The sequence below is a fragment of the Xiphophorus hellerii genome, chromosome 5, assembly GCF_003331165.1.
Source record: "Xiphophorus hellerii strain 12219 chromosome 5, Xiphophorus_hellerii-4.1, whole genome shotgun sequence".
NCBI lineage: Eukaryota > Metazoa > Chordata > Actinopteri > Cyprinodontiformes > Poeciliidae > Xiphophorus > Xiphophorus hellerii.
In genome coordinates, this window is record NC_045676.1 from 8,180,483 (window position 1) to 8,196,920 (window position 16,438).

The 16,438-nt window shown below is 45.0% G+C and overlaps 1 protein-coding gene across 2 annotated transcripts in view; it reads right to left on the bottom strand.

The window, feature by feature from the left end:
* The window catches only part of vps54 (VPS54 subunit of GARP complex), a 51,861-nt gene that overhangs the window by 3,216 nt on the left and 32,207 nt on the right, over window positions 1–16,438 (bottom strand). For both annotated transcript variants that reach the window (XM_032562400.1, XM_032562399.1), the window contains 10 exons: window positions 4,637–4,766; window positions 4,371–4,552; window positions 3,318–3,430; window positions 3,113–3,176; window positions 2,562–2,667; window positions 2,242–2,329; window positions 2,031–2,152; window positions 1,875–1,955; window positions 364–471; window positions 165–259 (listed from right to left, as the gene is read on the bottom strand). In XM_032562400.1, the coding sequence (XP_032418291.1) occupies window positions 165–259; window positions 364–471; window positions 1,875–1,955; window positions 2,031–2,152; window positions 2,242–2,329; window positions 2,562–2,667; window positions 3,113–3,176; window positions 3,318–3,430; window positions 4,371–4,552; window positions 4,637–4,766 (1,089 nt within the window). The remainder of the gene's footprint in view (window positions 1–164; window positions 260–363; window positions 472–1,874; window positions 1,956–2,030; window positions 2,153–2,241; window positions 2,330–2,561; window positions 2,668–3,112; window positions 3,177–3,317; window positions 3,431–4,370; window positions 4,553–4,636; window positions 4,767–16,438) is intronic.

Genomic DNA, 16,438 nt, shown 5'->3' on the forward strand with positions numbered 1-16,438 from the left:
TGTTGAGCAATACGAACTGTTCAATGCTGCTTATGTTTCAAATTTGAGTTTAAAAGAATGTATGAAATCACAACTAAGACTAAGATTATTATTAGTAAGAGGTAGTAAGTGACTTGTGTGGGTGTGTAGGCGTGTGTGTGTAGGGGTGTGTGTGTGTGTGTTACCCATGCTGCGGTCCTCCATCATTACTGACCCCGAGTCGAGCCAACTGCCTCTTAAGGTGCATTTTAAAGCAAGCATTGATCCTTAGAAACAGCATCTGTGCAGAAAAACACGTTTCCATTCCAGCTCAACTTTTCTTTTTTTTTTTTTAAATAAAACTTTTTAGATTACTGGAAGGTGACCTTTAACCCAGAACCTCACCTGAGTCTGTTCTTCAGGCAGCAGATCAAAGATGGCTTCATGCATCTTGGCCATCTGTTTACAGATGTTTCTGAAGCAGGCCGACGGCATCGGGGCTTTCACTTCATACTGAGGGAAAAACAACATCAGAGCACGTAACTCACTCAGCTGCTGCAGATCAATCTGGACTTCACACCCAGCAGAACCAGCAACAAGGCCACATACTATATCTGATAAAATCCTCCACATATGATCTCGATTGATTTGGGATTTTGTTTTAAGGTGCTGCAGTGCAAATGTCGCTAAGGAGGTAACAAAAACAAAACACTACTACTTATAATCATTTAATTTTGACAGTTTCCAGATTTAAAAAAACAACATAACTTTATGGACAAAATGTTTCCAACAGAAGAAAAGGGGAACTCAGAGAACCTTTACTAATACATTCAGTTTCCTGTACATCCCCCCTTAGGTGCCTGGAGGAACAGCCGACATCTCTGTGTAAAAAAAATAAAGTTTCCTTTCTAGAACGTTCCTACCCCACACACCACAGAGTCTGCTTCAGTTCAGCACCGAGGAGTGTTGTCTCCCCTCTGGCATGGCAGCATTTGAGCATGGTGCATTTACTGAGCAGGAAACATGGGATTTTTAGAATAACGCCGTCTGAATCACCAAGGCAGAGCTCACAGCAGGTCTTGATGCTCAATTCAGATTCTTTTTTTTATTACAGAAATTGGATTTTCTTTTTCTACAGTCATTCCAACTACTGAATGACGCAATCAGACTTCTGTGTAAATGGTTTGCAACTCCAAAGCAACTCATATGTGCAAACGAGGAATGCTGACGCCACACAACAGCGGACCGTTTACAGAAGTAATAATGAACGGAGACATTTCTGGATCGAATTCAAAGTTTATTCAGCAATGGGAACCGACACTATCATCAAACAATCATACCAAGACGAAGGAAGCTAATAAAAAGAAAGCACAGAAGTCTGTTTGGATGTTTAGTTGGAGCTAACAATGGTGTGATTGTGATGTGATGCGCTTCAGCGACTCAAACTAATAAATTTCATTCATTATTTACACACTTTTCAAGAATGACGTAAAAGTTGGATGACATTTGGAATCATCGTTGAGACTGCAGACACTTTGAAAACAATCAGATTCGTATCTGATTTAGTACTACATATGGAAGAGGCAAAAATCTGATTTTTGGGGGGTGAAAAGTTCAGAATTGGGTTGTTCAGACTGCGGTGAAAAAGTCACATTTGCCTGCTGCGTGAACTTAACCTAAATGATTTTTTCCAATATATCTCAACTTGAACTAATCAGTCAGCAAAACTGGAGCAAAATGTTCCCAAGGCTGGTACAAACCAACGTGATTGGTATAAAAGTACCACTGGTAGCCTGGTCGCTTTCAGAACCAGAGAAAAAACCAAGATGGCCGAAGGATGAAACAGCGAAGGAGTGAGATGACCAGCTAATCATTTGGTCATGTGAGAGTTATACAGAAAGAGTTTCTGATGTTACCTTTGATAAAAACTTCTCAAACAGACTGTCCATGATGGCCACCAGCTTAGCAGAGATTTCTGCGATGTGATCGTTGTAGTCCTGCGAAACAAAAAACAACCTCCAGAGATCATACCAGGTATCTGGATATAAATTCAAAATGATTTTTTTAGTTACCTTCATGATGTGGTCAAAGTGTCTGAGAACACTAAACTGTTTAGGCTGTAGCTTGGTCTCAAAATGTGCTCTGATGATGGGAATGTAGTAAACCACCAGCTGCAAGCAGCGGGATGCTAATGCTACACACACACACACACACACACACAGCAATGCCATTCAGAATCAAACAAAACCAAGTAAAAATGACGGGTTCAGTGTTGGTGCATACCCAGGTTTTTTGTAGTGATGGTCTTGAGGCCGACGACCTGCAGCGCTCCTGCTCCTAGAACCAGCTGGCAGCTGCGGGAGTTAAAGTGCTGCAACAGGAAGAAAACAGGAAGTAAACCTCAAGATTTTTGATTAATCTTGACTTTCAAAGTGTCAATTTCACAAAAACAGAAGCTAAAAAACATATTCCACACATTTGCATCTACAGTCCTGATACTTCTTTGTTTTTGAGACATCTCTGACATTATCCGTTAGCTTCCCACTGAACAGTCGTCATGGCGACTCTGTTCTGATGAACTGGGTTGGGACGTCCCTGCTCACCTTGAACAGGTCTGACAGACGCGTCAGCATGTCTGTGGTGATGGATGGGATGTCATTCACACACTGACAGTATTCCAGAAAGATCCGGATCAGCAGCAAAACGGTTCTGAACAAACAGGAAGGAGATTTTCAAAACAAACCTGCTCTGGTTGCTGCATTCAGTTCATGTGTTACGGCTGTCGATGGATAAAAAAGTGTAATCAGATTAATCCCACTATAGCCACTACGTCATTAAGCAAACTTCAAAAAATATTCAAGAAAATATTTTAATGTCTCAAACCAAAGATTTCAGTTTTCTAGGTTTTCATTTTCATTAAAAGATGTAATTTTATTTCAAACGTATTTTGAAATGTTTACTATGAACTGGTTGTGTTTCAGTGGAAGGAGAAAGCGATTAATTTCGTTATATAACACTAACGCGTTAAACTTTTTAGACTGTGTGTTAACGTTGATAGCCCTAGATTAAATTCATTTATACAAAAGAATTGAGTTCAAGTTGGTCTCCAACATTGCTAAACCACATTAAAGGTTTCCATTGTGAGGAAACTTACCCGACAACAGCGTATTTCTGGCCGTCAACGAGCAGAAAGTCTGCAGGTTTTCTGTCCTCTGCGCCTGTTGGATAAATCGTTTTTAACATTTCTATACTATTAGTGTCTCACTGAACGGGGAATATTACAGAAAGCATGTCATTATGACTGATGAATGCAACAACTGTGACAAGACGGTAAAGAATAAACTGGTGTTTGGGCCGACCTGACACTTTGCGCTCCGGTAGAGATATTTTGCCGTCAGCGATGGAGTTGACCAGATCCTGAAACTCTGCTGGAACGTCTGCTTGCTTCCAGCGCTCGTTATCCAGGAGGAGGCTGCGCAGAAACAATAAAAACAAACCTTCAGAAAACCTGCCTAGTGCTGGAAGCATTCAGTCAAATTCAACACTGTGAAAGAACAGCGTTACATGTAAAATACTTCTACAGTTCTTAGTCCTTTTTTCAAATTCAAAACATTTTATTGGTCACAAAGGGGAATTAAATGTAACTCGCTTAATTAAAGAGTATTGTGGACGGTTATGGCTGTGAGCAAGAAAGATCTCCTGTAGCAGTCTGCAATACAATGAATTTGAAGAAGCCTCTGACTGAAGACGCTTTTTTTTTTGCCAATTTTTTAAAATAGCCCAACTTTAATATGAATATGTGTCAGGTGTTTCTAATTTGTTAGATATTAAAAAGGAAAGAATAAAACTAAAAATGGTTGGATATATTGGATAAATGGATGGAAAAGCAGATAAATTGACAAATGGATTGAACTTTTAGATAAATATGAGAAAATTAATAAATACAAACACACGTATTTTTCACACTTTTCCCTTTTTTCATATTTGTCCAAACTTGGAAAGTAGTGTTTTGGACAGTAACAGTGAGGAAAAACTGGATTTGTTTTTATTATTATTCATGCAGCACACAAAGTAAAGATAACAACCAGTGCTGTCAATAAAAACAAACTGATCAGACTGGTTAAACCAAAGAAAATATTTCCTTTGGATAAACTCACTTGAAAAATTTTACATCTTAAAAATACCATATTAAAAAAAAGTGAAGCTGAAAGGGGGAACAAAAAGGTAAAAACAGATTTTTTCACTGATTTAGTAATGGATTTGTTGATTTTAGAATTACACATTTTGTAATTATAGGTACCTTTCTTGACATTTAAGGGCGCCACACAAAGTGCATAAAATCAATTAAAAGATGCAGCAGTAAAATAATAAAATCTATTTAATAAAGCAGAAGGGGGAAAAAGCAGATTTACCTGAGTTTTGTCTTCCGTTCTTCGTGGAATCGGTTGACAAAGCGGTTGGCCTGGCTCTGCAGCGCCCCCCTCAGGGAGACGCTGCGCCTGCCGCACAGATCCTCCGTATCCCTGACGAAGGTCTCCACCGCCTGAGACAGCGACACGAACTCCGCCGAGCTCAGCCGCTCCAGGGACCCGTCCTGTCGGGAGGAACGTTTCATGAAACCGAACAGAAACCCTAAAGCCCGGATCTTTTTCCTCTGAAAACACCGATCTCACGCTACCTTGGCTCTGGCCGTCAGGACTTTGACGCAGCGGTCGTGGCTAACGTCAGAAGCTACGTACAGCAGCTCCTGCAGGTTGTTGATGACGCGGTTCAGCTCCATGTCACTGGGCATCGGGTTCTCACCGGAGCTGAACACAAGCAGATTCACAGTTTATAGCTTTCCTGAGGAGCCTTATGCGGCCATTTCCACCTGAACTTATAACGAATTTCAACCATAAGGGGCGGTTGGGAGATTCTGGTGTATTACAATCAAGTACAGCAGATATTGTGAATTTTCTGGGGTCTGTTTGTAGCTTTGTGCTTCTCTCACTCCATGATGACGTTCTACACTCAAACCCTGTAGCACCAAGGTTAAAAGTTTCTCTTTTTTTTAACAAAATGCAAGTAGCTTCATAAAGTTTGGCAACAGAAGTGAGAAAGTGTCAAAAATGAATATTGTCTAGCCAACTGGTAATAAATTTGCGTGGTCATAAGTGGGCAAAGCAGCAAAAAAAAAAAAAAACATAATCAAGTAAGTAGAACAACTTCAACATATTTTTACTCAAAAAGTAGCCGTCCAAGAAATTACTCAATAGTAAAAACGTATTTCTACTTATACCAGAGTAACTAATGATCAAAACAAATGATGGACCAAAATATAAAAGCAAGTGAAAATTTTGGTAATTTAAAGACCAAGATGAAAATTCATATAAAAAGAAAAACAATTCAGGATGAAACCATTTTCCAATCAGTTTTTCAAAATAAAACCTATGAAACTAACAAAAACTGCAGGTGTGTGTTAGTGTCTGGTGAATTTTTGATTAAAACAAGTTTATTCTTTATTCAGTGAAGATACTCACAGTATGCAGGAGTTTTACTCAAGTAAATAAATGGTAAGTGCCCTGTGCTTGTTGCCAAACTTACTTAAGTAAATGCAACTACTTACTACAAAACTCAAAAAAAGCCAGCTAGCTAGCAATGATGGATTAGCAGCTAGTTAGCGGTAGCCGCAGTGAAGATGTCTGCATACCACTGACTGAAAACTAAATATGCTCACCTTCCTAAAATAATGCCCCAAGTCATTTTAGGAAAAAAACAAATGTCCAAAAATACAAATAATAATAATAATTAAAGCTGCAAGCAGCCTCGGGCGGCCCTCGCAGCAAGCGCCGCTCCGGCCTATTGGCCACCGCGGGGGTTCCGGCCACCGCAGAAGCTCTTGCGCGGTTTCCAGAGCCGCAGCCCGGTCCCCGCCGCGGAAGCTCCGCCGCAGTTTCCAGCACAGCCGCCCGCCAGCCGCCGCAGAAGCTGTCGCGCATTTTCCCCGCCCGTCCGCCTGGCGACACGCGTGAATGCGTTCGGCGGCGCTCCCCGACGACTGTCGATAAATCTGGTGCAGATCGGTTGATGGGTCGAGGAGACACGGCCCATGTATTAACTTAGGGGGCTCAGTGGAGTCAAACTACATTTCAACCTCGTCGGGCTCTTTAGAGGTGAACAAAGGTCATACATATCCAGTTTGGCGCCAATCGGATGATCCATGTGTGATTTAGAGCCAAACGTATGCATATGGCGAGGGACTGATGTTCGCCATTTGGCCACGCCCACACGGTTCAGCCAGCAGCGAGCATTGACAGAGCTTATCATCCGAATCATCTTGATTAGGTCAAGAGAGCCATAAACAGAGCTTTCCAAGGAAAAAAATGGCACTTCCGGTTCCGAGGGGGCGGGGCTTAGATGACGTCATAATGTGATGACGTAGGATTGACGGGCAAGCCTCCAGGATCACTCAGGCCAAGTTTGATGCAGCTCGGTCAAAATATGTGGAATGTAGAGGCAAACGTATACGAACGGCGTTGCCGCCATTGAAAACTCTTGGCACTTTAAAGCAAGCGAGACCAACTTCCTATCTGTCATCCAACACAGAATCACCTTGATTAGGTCAAGAGAGCCATAGATGAAAGTTTCCAAGGAAAAAAATAGCACTTCCTGTTCTGAGGGGGCGGGGCTTAGATGACGTCATAATCTGATGACATAGAATTTTCAGGCATCACACCAGCACCACTCAAGCCAAGTTTGGTGCAGCTCGGTCGAAACTTGTGGAATCTAGAAGCAAACGTATGGCATCGGCGTTACAGGTCACTTCGCCACGCCGCCACACCCAGCTGCTTCATCGCAGCTGGTCAGGGCTTGGATCCACAACACACCAACATGTCTTCTGTCTCTGGACACAGTTTCATGTTGATTAGGTCAAAGGGCTAAGATAGCGACCGTTCACAGTAAAACATGACACTTCCTGTTCTCAGGGGGCGTGGCCTACGAAAAAAAAAAATGTCACCACAGGGTATTGTAGGACACCCGATGACGATCAATAACTGAACGTTTGGTCCCTCTATGTGTTTTTGTATAGGAAATATAAGAGTTTCGTGTTTCATGGCGAGTAGGTGAACTTTGACCCCTGGTAACCCCCCTTCAGCAAGCTCATACAGTCACCAATTTGATAACTTTAAATCAGACATGCCTTATGATCAGACTGACCGAGTTTGAAGCCGATCAATCGAAATCCCTAGGAGGAGTTCGATCAAATGCAAAGGCTGTAAACGTCAAAATCGAGGTCCACAAGGGACCTTCAATACAAAATGGCCGACTTCCTGTTGGGTTTCGACCATGGCTCTAATAGACTTTTTTGTACGTCCTGACAAGATACACATATGTACCAAGTTTCATAATTCTAGGATAAAGCATGGCCTGGGGCTGTTCATTTAAAATACTCTAGGGGTCGCTATAGAAAAATTAGGCCACGCCCACCAAATATCGCTATGGATTCCTGTTCGGGGATGGATAAGGATCCATCCTAGTGAGTTTGGAGCAGCTCACCCCGAAACTGTGGAATTCAGAGCCAAACGAAATTCGATGGCGTTCGCAACGCCGCCACGCCCACCTGCTTCATCGCAGCCGGTCGGGGTTGGAATCCACAACACACCAACATGTCTTCTGTCTCTGGACACAGTTTCATGTTGATTAGGTCAAAGGGCTAAGATAGCGACCGTTCACAGTAAAACATGACACTTCCTGTTCTCAGGGGGCGTGGCCTAAGTGATATCATCATTTCACCACAGGGTATTTTAGGACACCCGATGACGATCAATCACTGAAAGTTTGATACCTCTATGTGTTTTTGTATAGGAAATATAAGAGTTTCGTGTTTCATGGCGAGTAGGTGAACTTTGACCCCTGCTAACCCCCCTTCAACATGCTCCAAAACTCACCAATTTGATAACTTTAAATCAAACATGCCTTATGATCAGACTGACCGAGTTTGAAGCCGATCAATCGAAATCCCTAGGAGGAGTTCGATCAAATACGAAGGCTGTAAACGTCAAAATCGAGGTAAAAAATGGACGTTCAATACAAAATGGCCGACTTTCTGTGATAGTTGGCTTATAACATTAAATGTAAGTTCTGAGTCTTTTGGTGAGCTCTACAAGTGTACCAAATTTCATGTCTCTACGATGAAGTACGTTCATACCATTGTGTCAACAGAAAATTGCTAGTTGCCGCCGTTGAGCAATTTTTTTTGCGATTTTTGCGACAACCTTAAAATTCAAAATTTTTAAATTTTCTAGTTGCGACCGCCAAGTTTGGTGAGTTTTTGAATATGATAAAGCCCCCAAAAAGGCTCCTCTTTAGGGGGGCAGAATCGTAATAATAAGAAACAGTACAGATACAATAGGCCTTCGCAGCGCTTTGCTGCTCGGGCCTAATAAATCACCCCCTTTATATTGGGAAAAAATAAATAAAATTAAAGCTGCAAGCAGCCTCGGGCGGCCCTCGCAGCAAGCGCCGCTCCGGCCTATTGGCCACCGCGGGGGTTCCAGCCACCGCAGAAGCTCTCGCACGATTTCCAGAGCCGCAGCCAACTCCCCACCGCAGAAGCTCTGCCGCAGTTTCCAGCACCGCCGCCCGCCAGCCGCCGCAGAAGCTGTCGCGCATTTTCCACGCCCCTCCACCGGGCGACACGCGTGAATGCGTTCGGCGGTGCTCCCCGACGACTGTCAAAAAATCTGGTGCAGATCGGTCGATGCGTCGAGGAGATACAGCCGATGTATTAACTTAGGGGGCGCAGTGGAGCCAAATTACATCTCAATCCCGTTGGGCTCTTTAGAGGTGAACAAAGGTCATACATATCCAGTTTGGAGCCAATCGGATGATCCATGCTTGAATTAGAGCCAAACGTATGAATATGGCGAGGGACTGATATTCGCCATTTGGCCACGCCCACACGGTTCAGCCAGCAGCGAGCAATGACAGAGCTCATCATCCGAATCATCTTGATTAGGTCAAGAGAGCCATAAACGGAGCTTTCCAAGGAAAAAAACGGCACTTCCGGTTCCGAGGGGGCGGGGCTTAGATGACGTCATAATGTGATGACGTAGGATCGACGGGCAAGCCTCCAGGATCACTCAGGCCAAGTTTGATGCAGCTCGGTCAAAATATGTGGAATGTAGAAGCAAACGTATACGAACGGCGTTGCCGCCATTGAAAACTCTTGGCACTTTAAAGCAAGCGAGACCAACTTCCTATCTGTCATCCAACACAGAATCACCTTGATTAGTTCAAGAGAGCCATAAACAGAGCTTTCCAAGGAAAAAAACGGCACTTCCGGTTCCGAGGGGGCGGGGCTTAGATGACGTCATAATGTGATGATGTAGGATTGACGGGCAAGCCTCCAGGATCACTCAGGCCAAGTTTGATGCAGCTCGGTCAAAATATGTGGAATGTAGAGGCAAACGTATACGAACGGCGTTGCCGCCATTGAAAACTCTTGGCACTTTAAAGCAAGCGAGACCAACTTCCTATCTGTCATCCAACACAGAATCACCTTGATTAGGTCAAGAGAGCCATAGATGAAAGTTTCCAAGGAAAAAAATAGCACTTCCTGTTCTGAGGGGGCGGGGCTTAGATGACGTCATAATCTGATGACATAGAATTTTCAGGTATCACACCAGCATCACTCAAGCCAAGTTTGGTGCAGCTCGGTCGAAACATGTGGAATCTAGAAGCAAACGTATGGCATCGGCGTTACAGGTCACTTCGCCATGCCGCCGCACCCAGCTGCTTCATCGCAGCCGGTCAGGGCTTGAATCCACAACACACCAACATGTCTTCTGTCTCTGGACACAGTTTCATGTTGATGAGGTCAAAGGGCTAAGATAGCGACCGTTCACAGTAAAACATGACATTTCCTGTTCTCAGGGGGCGTGGCCTAAGTGATGTCATCATTTCACCACAGGGTATTTTAGGACACCTATTGATGATCAATAACTGAAAGTTTGGTGTCTCTGTGAGTTTCTGTGCAGGATATATAAGAGTTTCGTGTTTCATGGTGAGTAGGTGAACTTTGACCCCTGGTAACCCCCCTTCAGCAATCTCAGACAGTCACCAATTTGATAACTTTAAATCAAACATGCCTTATGATCAGACTGACCGAGTTTGAAGCCGATCAATCGAAATCCCTAGGAGGAGTTCGATCAAATGCAAAGGCTGTAAACATCAAAGTCGAGGTCCAAAATGGACCTTCAATACAAAATGGCCGACTTCCTGTTGGGTTTCGACCATGGCTCTAAGAGACTTTTTTGTACGTCCTGACAAGATACACATGTGTACCAAGTTTCGTAATTCTAGGTTAAAGCATGGCTTAGGGCTGTTCATTTAAAATACTCTAGGGGTCGCTATAGAGAAATTAGGCCACGCCCACCAAATTTTGTTATGAATTCCTGTCGGTGGGTGGATAAGGATCCATCCTAGTGAGTTTGGAGCAGCTGGGCCCGAAATTGTGGAATTCAGAGCCAAACGTATGGCAACGGCGTTACAGGTCACTTCGCCACGCCGCCACGCCCACCTGCTATGTCAAAGCCGGTCGGGGTTGGAATCCACAACACACCAACATGTCTTCTGTCTCTGGACACAGTTTCATGTTGATTAGGTCAAAGGGCTAAGATAGCGACCGTTCACAGTAAAACATGACACTTCCTGTTCTCAGGGGGCGTGGCCTACTTAAAAAAATAATTTCACCACAGGGTATTTTAGGACACCCGATGACGATCAATCAATGAAAGTTTGGTCCCTCTATGTGTTTTTATATAGGAAATATAAGAGTTTCGTGTTTCATGGCGAGTAGGTGAACTTTGACCCCTGCTAACCCCCCTTCAACATACTCCAAAACTCACCAATTTGATAACTTTAAATCAAACATGCCTTATGATCAGACTGACCAAGTTTGAAGTCGATCAATCGAAATCCCTAGGAGGAGTTCGATCAAATACGAAGGCTGTAAACGTCAAAATCGAGGTAAAAAATGGACGTTCAAGACAAAATGGCCGACTTCCTGTGATAGTTGGCTAATAACATTAAATGTAAGTTCTGAGTCTTTTGGGGAGCTCTACAAGCGTACCAAATTTCATGTCTCTACGATGAAATACGTTCATACCATTGTGTCAACAGAAAATTGCTAGTTGCCGCCGTTCAGCAATTTTTTTTGCGATTTTTGCGACAACCTTAAAATTCAAAATTTTTAAATTTTCTAGTTGCGACCGCCAAGTTTGGTGAGTTTTTGAATATGATAAAGCCCCCAAAAAGGCACACGAAGAGGTGGGAAGAATCGTAATAATAATTAAAGCTGCAAGCAGCCTCGGGCGGCCCTCGCAGCAAGCGCCGCTCCGGCCTATTGGCCACCGCGGGGGTTCCGGCCACCGCAGAAGCTCTCGCGCGTTTTCCAGAGCCGCAGCCCGCTCCCCACCGCAGAAGCTCTGCCGCAGTTTCCAGCACTGCCGCCCGCTAGCCGCTGCAGAAGCTGTCGCGCATTTTCCCCAAATTACATCTCAAACCCGTTGGGCTCTTTAGAGCAGAACAAAGGTCATACATATCCAGTTTGGCGCCAATCGGATGATCTATGCGTGAATAAGAGCCAAACGTATGCATATGGCGAGGGACTGATGTTCGCCGTTTGGCCACGCCCACACGGTTCAGCCAGAAGCGAGCATTGACAGAGCTCATCATCCGAATTACCTTGATTAGGTCAAAAGAGCCATAAACAGAGCTTTCCAAGGAAAAAAATAGCACTTCCGGTTCCGAGGGGGCGGGGCTTAGATGACGTCACAATGTGATGACGTAGGATCGACGGGCAAGCCTCCAGGATCACCCAGGCCAAGTTTGATGCAGCTCGGTCAAAATATGTGGAATGTAGAGGCAAACGTATACGAACGGCGTTGCCGCCATTGAAAACTCTTGGCACTTTAAAGCAAGCGAGACCAACTTCCTATCTGTCATCCAACACAGAATCACCTTGATTAGGTCAAGAGAGCCATAAACAGAGCTTTCCAAGGAAAAAAACGGCACTTCCGGTTCCGAGGGGGCGGGGCTTAGATGACGTCATATTGTGATGACGTAGGATTGACGGGCAAGCCTCCAGGATCACTCAGGCCAAGTTTGATGCAGCTCGGTCAAAATATGTGGAATGTAGAGGCAAACGTATACGAACGGCGTTGCCGCCATTGAAAACTCTTGGCACTTTAAAGCAAGCGAGACCAACTTCCTATCTGTCATCCAACACAGAATCACCTTGATTAGGTCAAGAGAGCCATAGATGAAAGTTTCCAAGGAAAAAAATAGCACTTCCTGTTCTGAGGGGGCGGGGCTTTGATGACGTCATAATCTGATGACATAGAATTTTCAGGTATCACACCAGCATCACTCAAGCCAAGTTTGGTGCAGCTCGGTCGAAACATGTGGAATCTAGAAGCAAACGTATGGCATCGGCGTTACAGGTCACTTCGCCACGCCGCCGCGCCCAGCTGCTATCTCAAAGCCGGTCAGGGTTGGAATCCTCAACACACCAACATGTCTTCTGTGTCTGGACACAGTTTCATGTTGATTAGGTCAAAGGGCTAAGAGAGCGACCGCTCACAGTAAAACATGACACTTCCTGTTCTCAGGGGGCGTGGCTTAAGTGATGTCATCATTTCACCACAGGGTATTTTAGGACATCCGATGCCGATCAATCACTGAAAGTTTGGTCCCTCTATGTGTTTTTTTATAGGAAATATAAGAGTTTCGTGTTTCATGGCGAGTAGGTGAACTTTGACCCCTGCTAACCCCCCTTCAACATACTCCAAAACTCACCAATTTGATAACTTTAAATCAAACATGCCTTATGATCAGACTGACCGAGTTTGAAGTCGATCAATCGAAATCCCTAGGAGGAGTTCGATCAAATACGAAGGCTGTAAACGTCAAAATCGAGGAAAAAAATGGACGTTCAATACAAAATGGCCGACTTCCTGTGATAGTTGGCTTATAACATTAAATGTAAGTTCTGAGTCTTTTGGTGAGCTCTACAAGTGTACCAAATTTCATGTCTCTACGATGAAGTACGTTCATACCATTGTGTCAACAGAAAATTGCTAGTTGCCGCCGTTCAGCAATTTTTGTTGCGATTTTTGCGACAACCTTAAAATTCAAAATTTTTAAATTTTCTAGTCGCCACCGCCAAGTTTGGTGAGTTTTTGAATATGATAAAGCCCCCAAAAAGGCGCCTCTTTGGGGGGGCAGAATCGTAATAATAATAATAAGAAACAGTACAGAAACAATAGGCCTTCGCAGCGCTTTGCTGCTCGGGCCTAATAAACAGTACAGATACAATAGGCCTTCGCAGCGCTTTGCTGCTCGGGCCTAATTAAAGCTGCAAGCAGCCTCGGGCGGCCCTCGCAGCAAGCGCCGCTCCGGCCTATTGGCCACCGCGGGGGTTCCGGCCACCGCAGAAGCTCTCACGCGTTTTCCGGAGCCGCGGCCCGCTCCCCACCGCGGAAGCTCCGCCGCAGTTTCCAGCACCGCCGCCCGCCAGCCGCCGCAGAAGCTGTCGCGCATTTTCCCCGCCCGTCCACCGGGCGACACGCGTGAATGCGTTCGGCGGCGCTGCCCGACGACTGTCGAAAAATCTGGCGCAGATCGGTCGATGCGTCGAGGAGACACGGCCGATGTATTAACTTAGGGGGCGCAGTGGAGTCAAATTACATTTCAACCTTGTTGGGCTCTTTAGAGGTGAACAAAGGTCATACATATCCAGTTTGGAGCCAATCGGATGATCCATGCTTGAATTAGAGCCAAACGTATGAATATGGCGAGGGACTGATATTCGCCATTTGGCCATGCCCACGCGGTTCAGCCAGCAGCGAGCAATGACAGAGCTCATCATCCGAATCATCTTGATTAGGTCAAGAGAGCCATAAACGGAGCTTTCCAAGGAAAAAAACGGCACTTCCGGTTCCGAGGGGGCGGGGCATAGATGACGTCACAATGTGATGACGTAGGATCGACGGGCAAGCCTCCAGGATCACTCAGGCCAAGTTTGATGCAGCTCGGTCAAAATATGTGGAATGTAGAGGCAAACGTATACGAACGGCGTTGCCGCCATTGAAAACTCTTGGCACTTTAAAGCAAGCGAGACCAACTTCCTATCTGTCATCCAACACAGAATCACCTTGATTAGGTCAAGAGAGCCATAGATGAAAGTTTCCAAGGAAAAAAATAGCACTTCCTGTTCTGAGGGGGCGGGGCTTAGATGACGTCATAATCTGATGACGTAGGATCGACGGGCAAGCCTCCAGGATCACTCAGGCCAAGTTTGATGCAGCTCGGTCAAAATATGTGGAATGTAGAGGCAAACGTATACGAACGGCGTTGCCGCCGTTGAAAACTCTTGGCACTTTAAAGCAAGCGAGACCAACTTCCTATCTGTCATCCAACACAGAATCACCTTGATTAGGTCAAGAGAGCCATAGATGAAAGTTTCCAAGGAAAAAAATAGCACTTCCTGTTCTGAGGGGGCGGGGCTTAGATGACGTCATAATCTGATGACATAGAATTTTCAGGTATCACACCAGCAGCACTCAAGCCAAGTTTGGTGCAGCTCGATCGAAACATGTGGAATCTAGAAGCAAACGTATGGCATCGGCGTTACAGGTCACTTCGCCACGCCGCCGCACCCAGCTGCTTCATCGCAGCCGGTCAGGGCTTGAATCCACAACACACCAACATGTCTTCTGTCTCTGGACACAGTTTCATGTTGATGAGGTCAAAGGGCTAAGATAGCGACCGTTCACAGTAAAACATGACATTTCCTGTTCTCAGGGGGCGTGGCCTAAGTGATGTCATCATTTCACCACAGGGTATTTTAGGACACCTATTGATGATCAATAACTGAAAGTTTGGTGTCTCTGTGAGTTTCTGTGCAGGATATATAAGAGTTTCGTGTTTCATGGCGAGTAGGTGAACTTTGACCCCTGGTAACCCCCCTTCAGCAATCTCAGACAGTCACCAATTTGATAACTTTAAATCAGACATGCCTTATGATCAGACTGACCGAGTTTGAAGCCGATCAATCGAAATCCCTAGGAGGAGTTCGATCAAATGCAAAGGCTGTAAACGTCAAAGTCGAGGTCCAAAATGGACCTTCAATACAAAATGGCCGACTTCCTGTTGGGTTTCGACCATGGCTCTAAGAGACTTTTTTGTACGTCCTGACAAGATACACATGTGTACCAAGTTTCGTAATTCTAGGTTAAAGCATGGCTTGGGGCTGTTCATTTAAAATACTCTAGGGGTCGCTATAGAGAAATTAGGCCACGCCCACCAAATTTTGTTATGAATTCCTGTCGGTGGGTGGATAAGGATCCATCCTAGTGAGTTTGGAGCAGCTGGGCCCGAAATTGTGGAATTCAGAGCCAAACGTATGGCAACGGCGTTACAGGTCACTTCGCCACGCCGCCACGCCCACCTGCTATGTCAAAGCCGGTCAGGGTTGGAATGCTCAACACACCAACATGTCTTCTGTCTCTGGACACAGTTTCATGTTGATTAGGTCAAAGGGCTAAGATAGCGACCGTTCACAGTAAAACATGACACTTCCTGTTCTCAGGGGGCGTGGCCTAAGTGATGTCATCATTTCACCATAGGGTATTGTAGGGCACCCGATGCCGATCAATCAATGAAAGTTTGGTCCCTCTATGTGTTTTTATATAGGAAATATAAGAGTTTCGTGTTTCATGGCGAGTAGGTGAACTTTGACCCCTGCTAACCCCCCTTCAACATGCTCCAAAACTCACCAATTTGATAACTTTAAATCAAACATGCCTTATGATCAGACTGACCGAGTTTGAAGTCGATCAATCGAAATCCCTAGGAGGAGTTCGATCAAATACGAAGGCTGTAAACGTCAAAATCGAGGTAAAAAATGGACGTTCAAGACAAAATGGCCGACTTCCTGTGATAGTTGGCTAATAACATTAAATGTAAGTTCTGAGTCTTTTGGGGAGCTCTACAAGCGTACCAAATTTCATGTCTCTACGATGAAATACGTTCATACCATTGTGTCAACAGAAAATTGCTAGTTGCTGCCGTTCAGCAATTTTTTTTGCGATTTTTGCGACAACCTTAAAATTCAAAATTTTTAAATTTTCTAGTTGCGACCGCCAAGTTTGGTGAGTTTTTGAATATGATAAAGCCCCCAAAAAGGCACACGAAGAGGTGGGAAGAATCGTAATAATAATTAAAGCTGCAAGCAGCCTCGGGCGGCCCTCGCAGCAAGCGCCGCTCCGGCCTATTGGCCACCGCGGGGGTTCCAGCCACCGCAGAAGCTCTCGCACGATTTCCAGAGCCGCAGCCCGCTCCCCACCGCAGAAGCTCTGCCGCAGTTTCCAGCACCGCCGCCCGCTAGCCGCCGCAGAAGCTGTCGCGCATTTTCCACGCCCGTCCACCGGGCGAC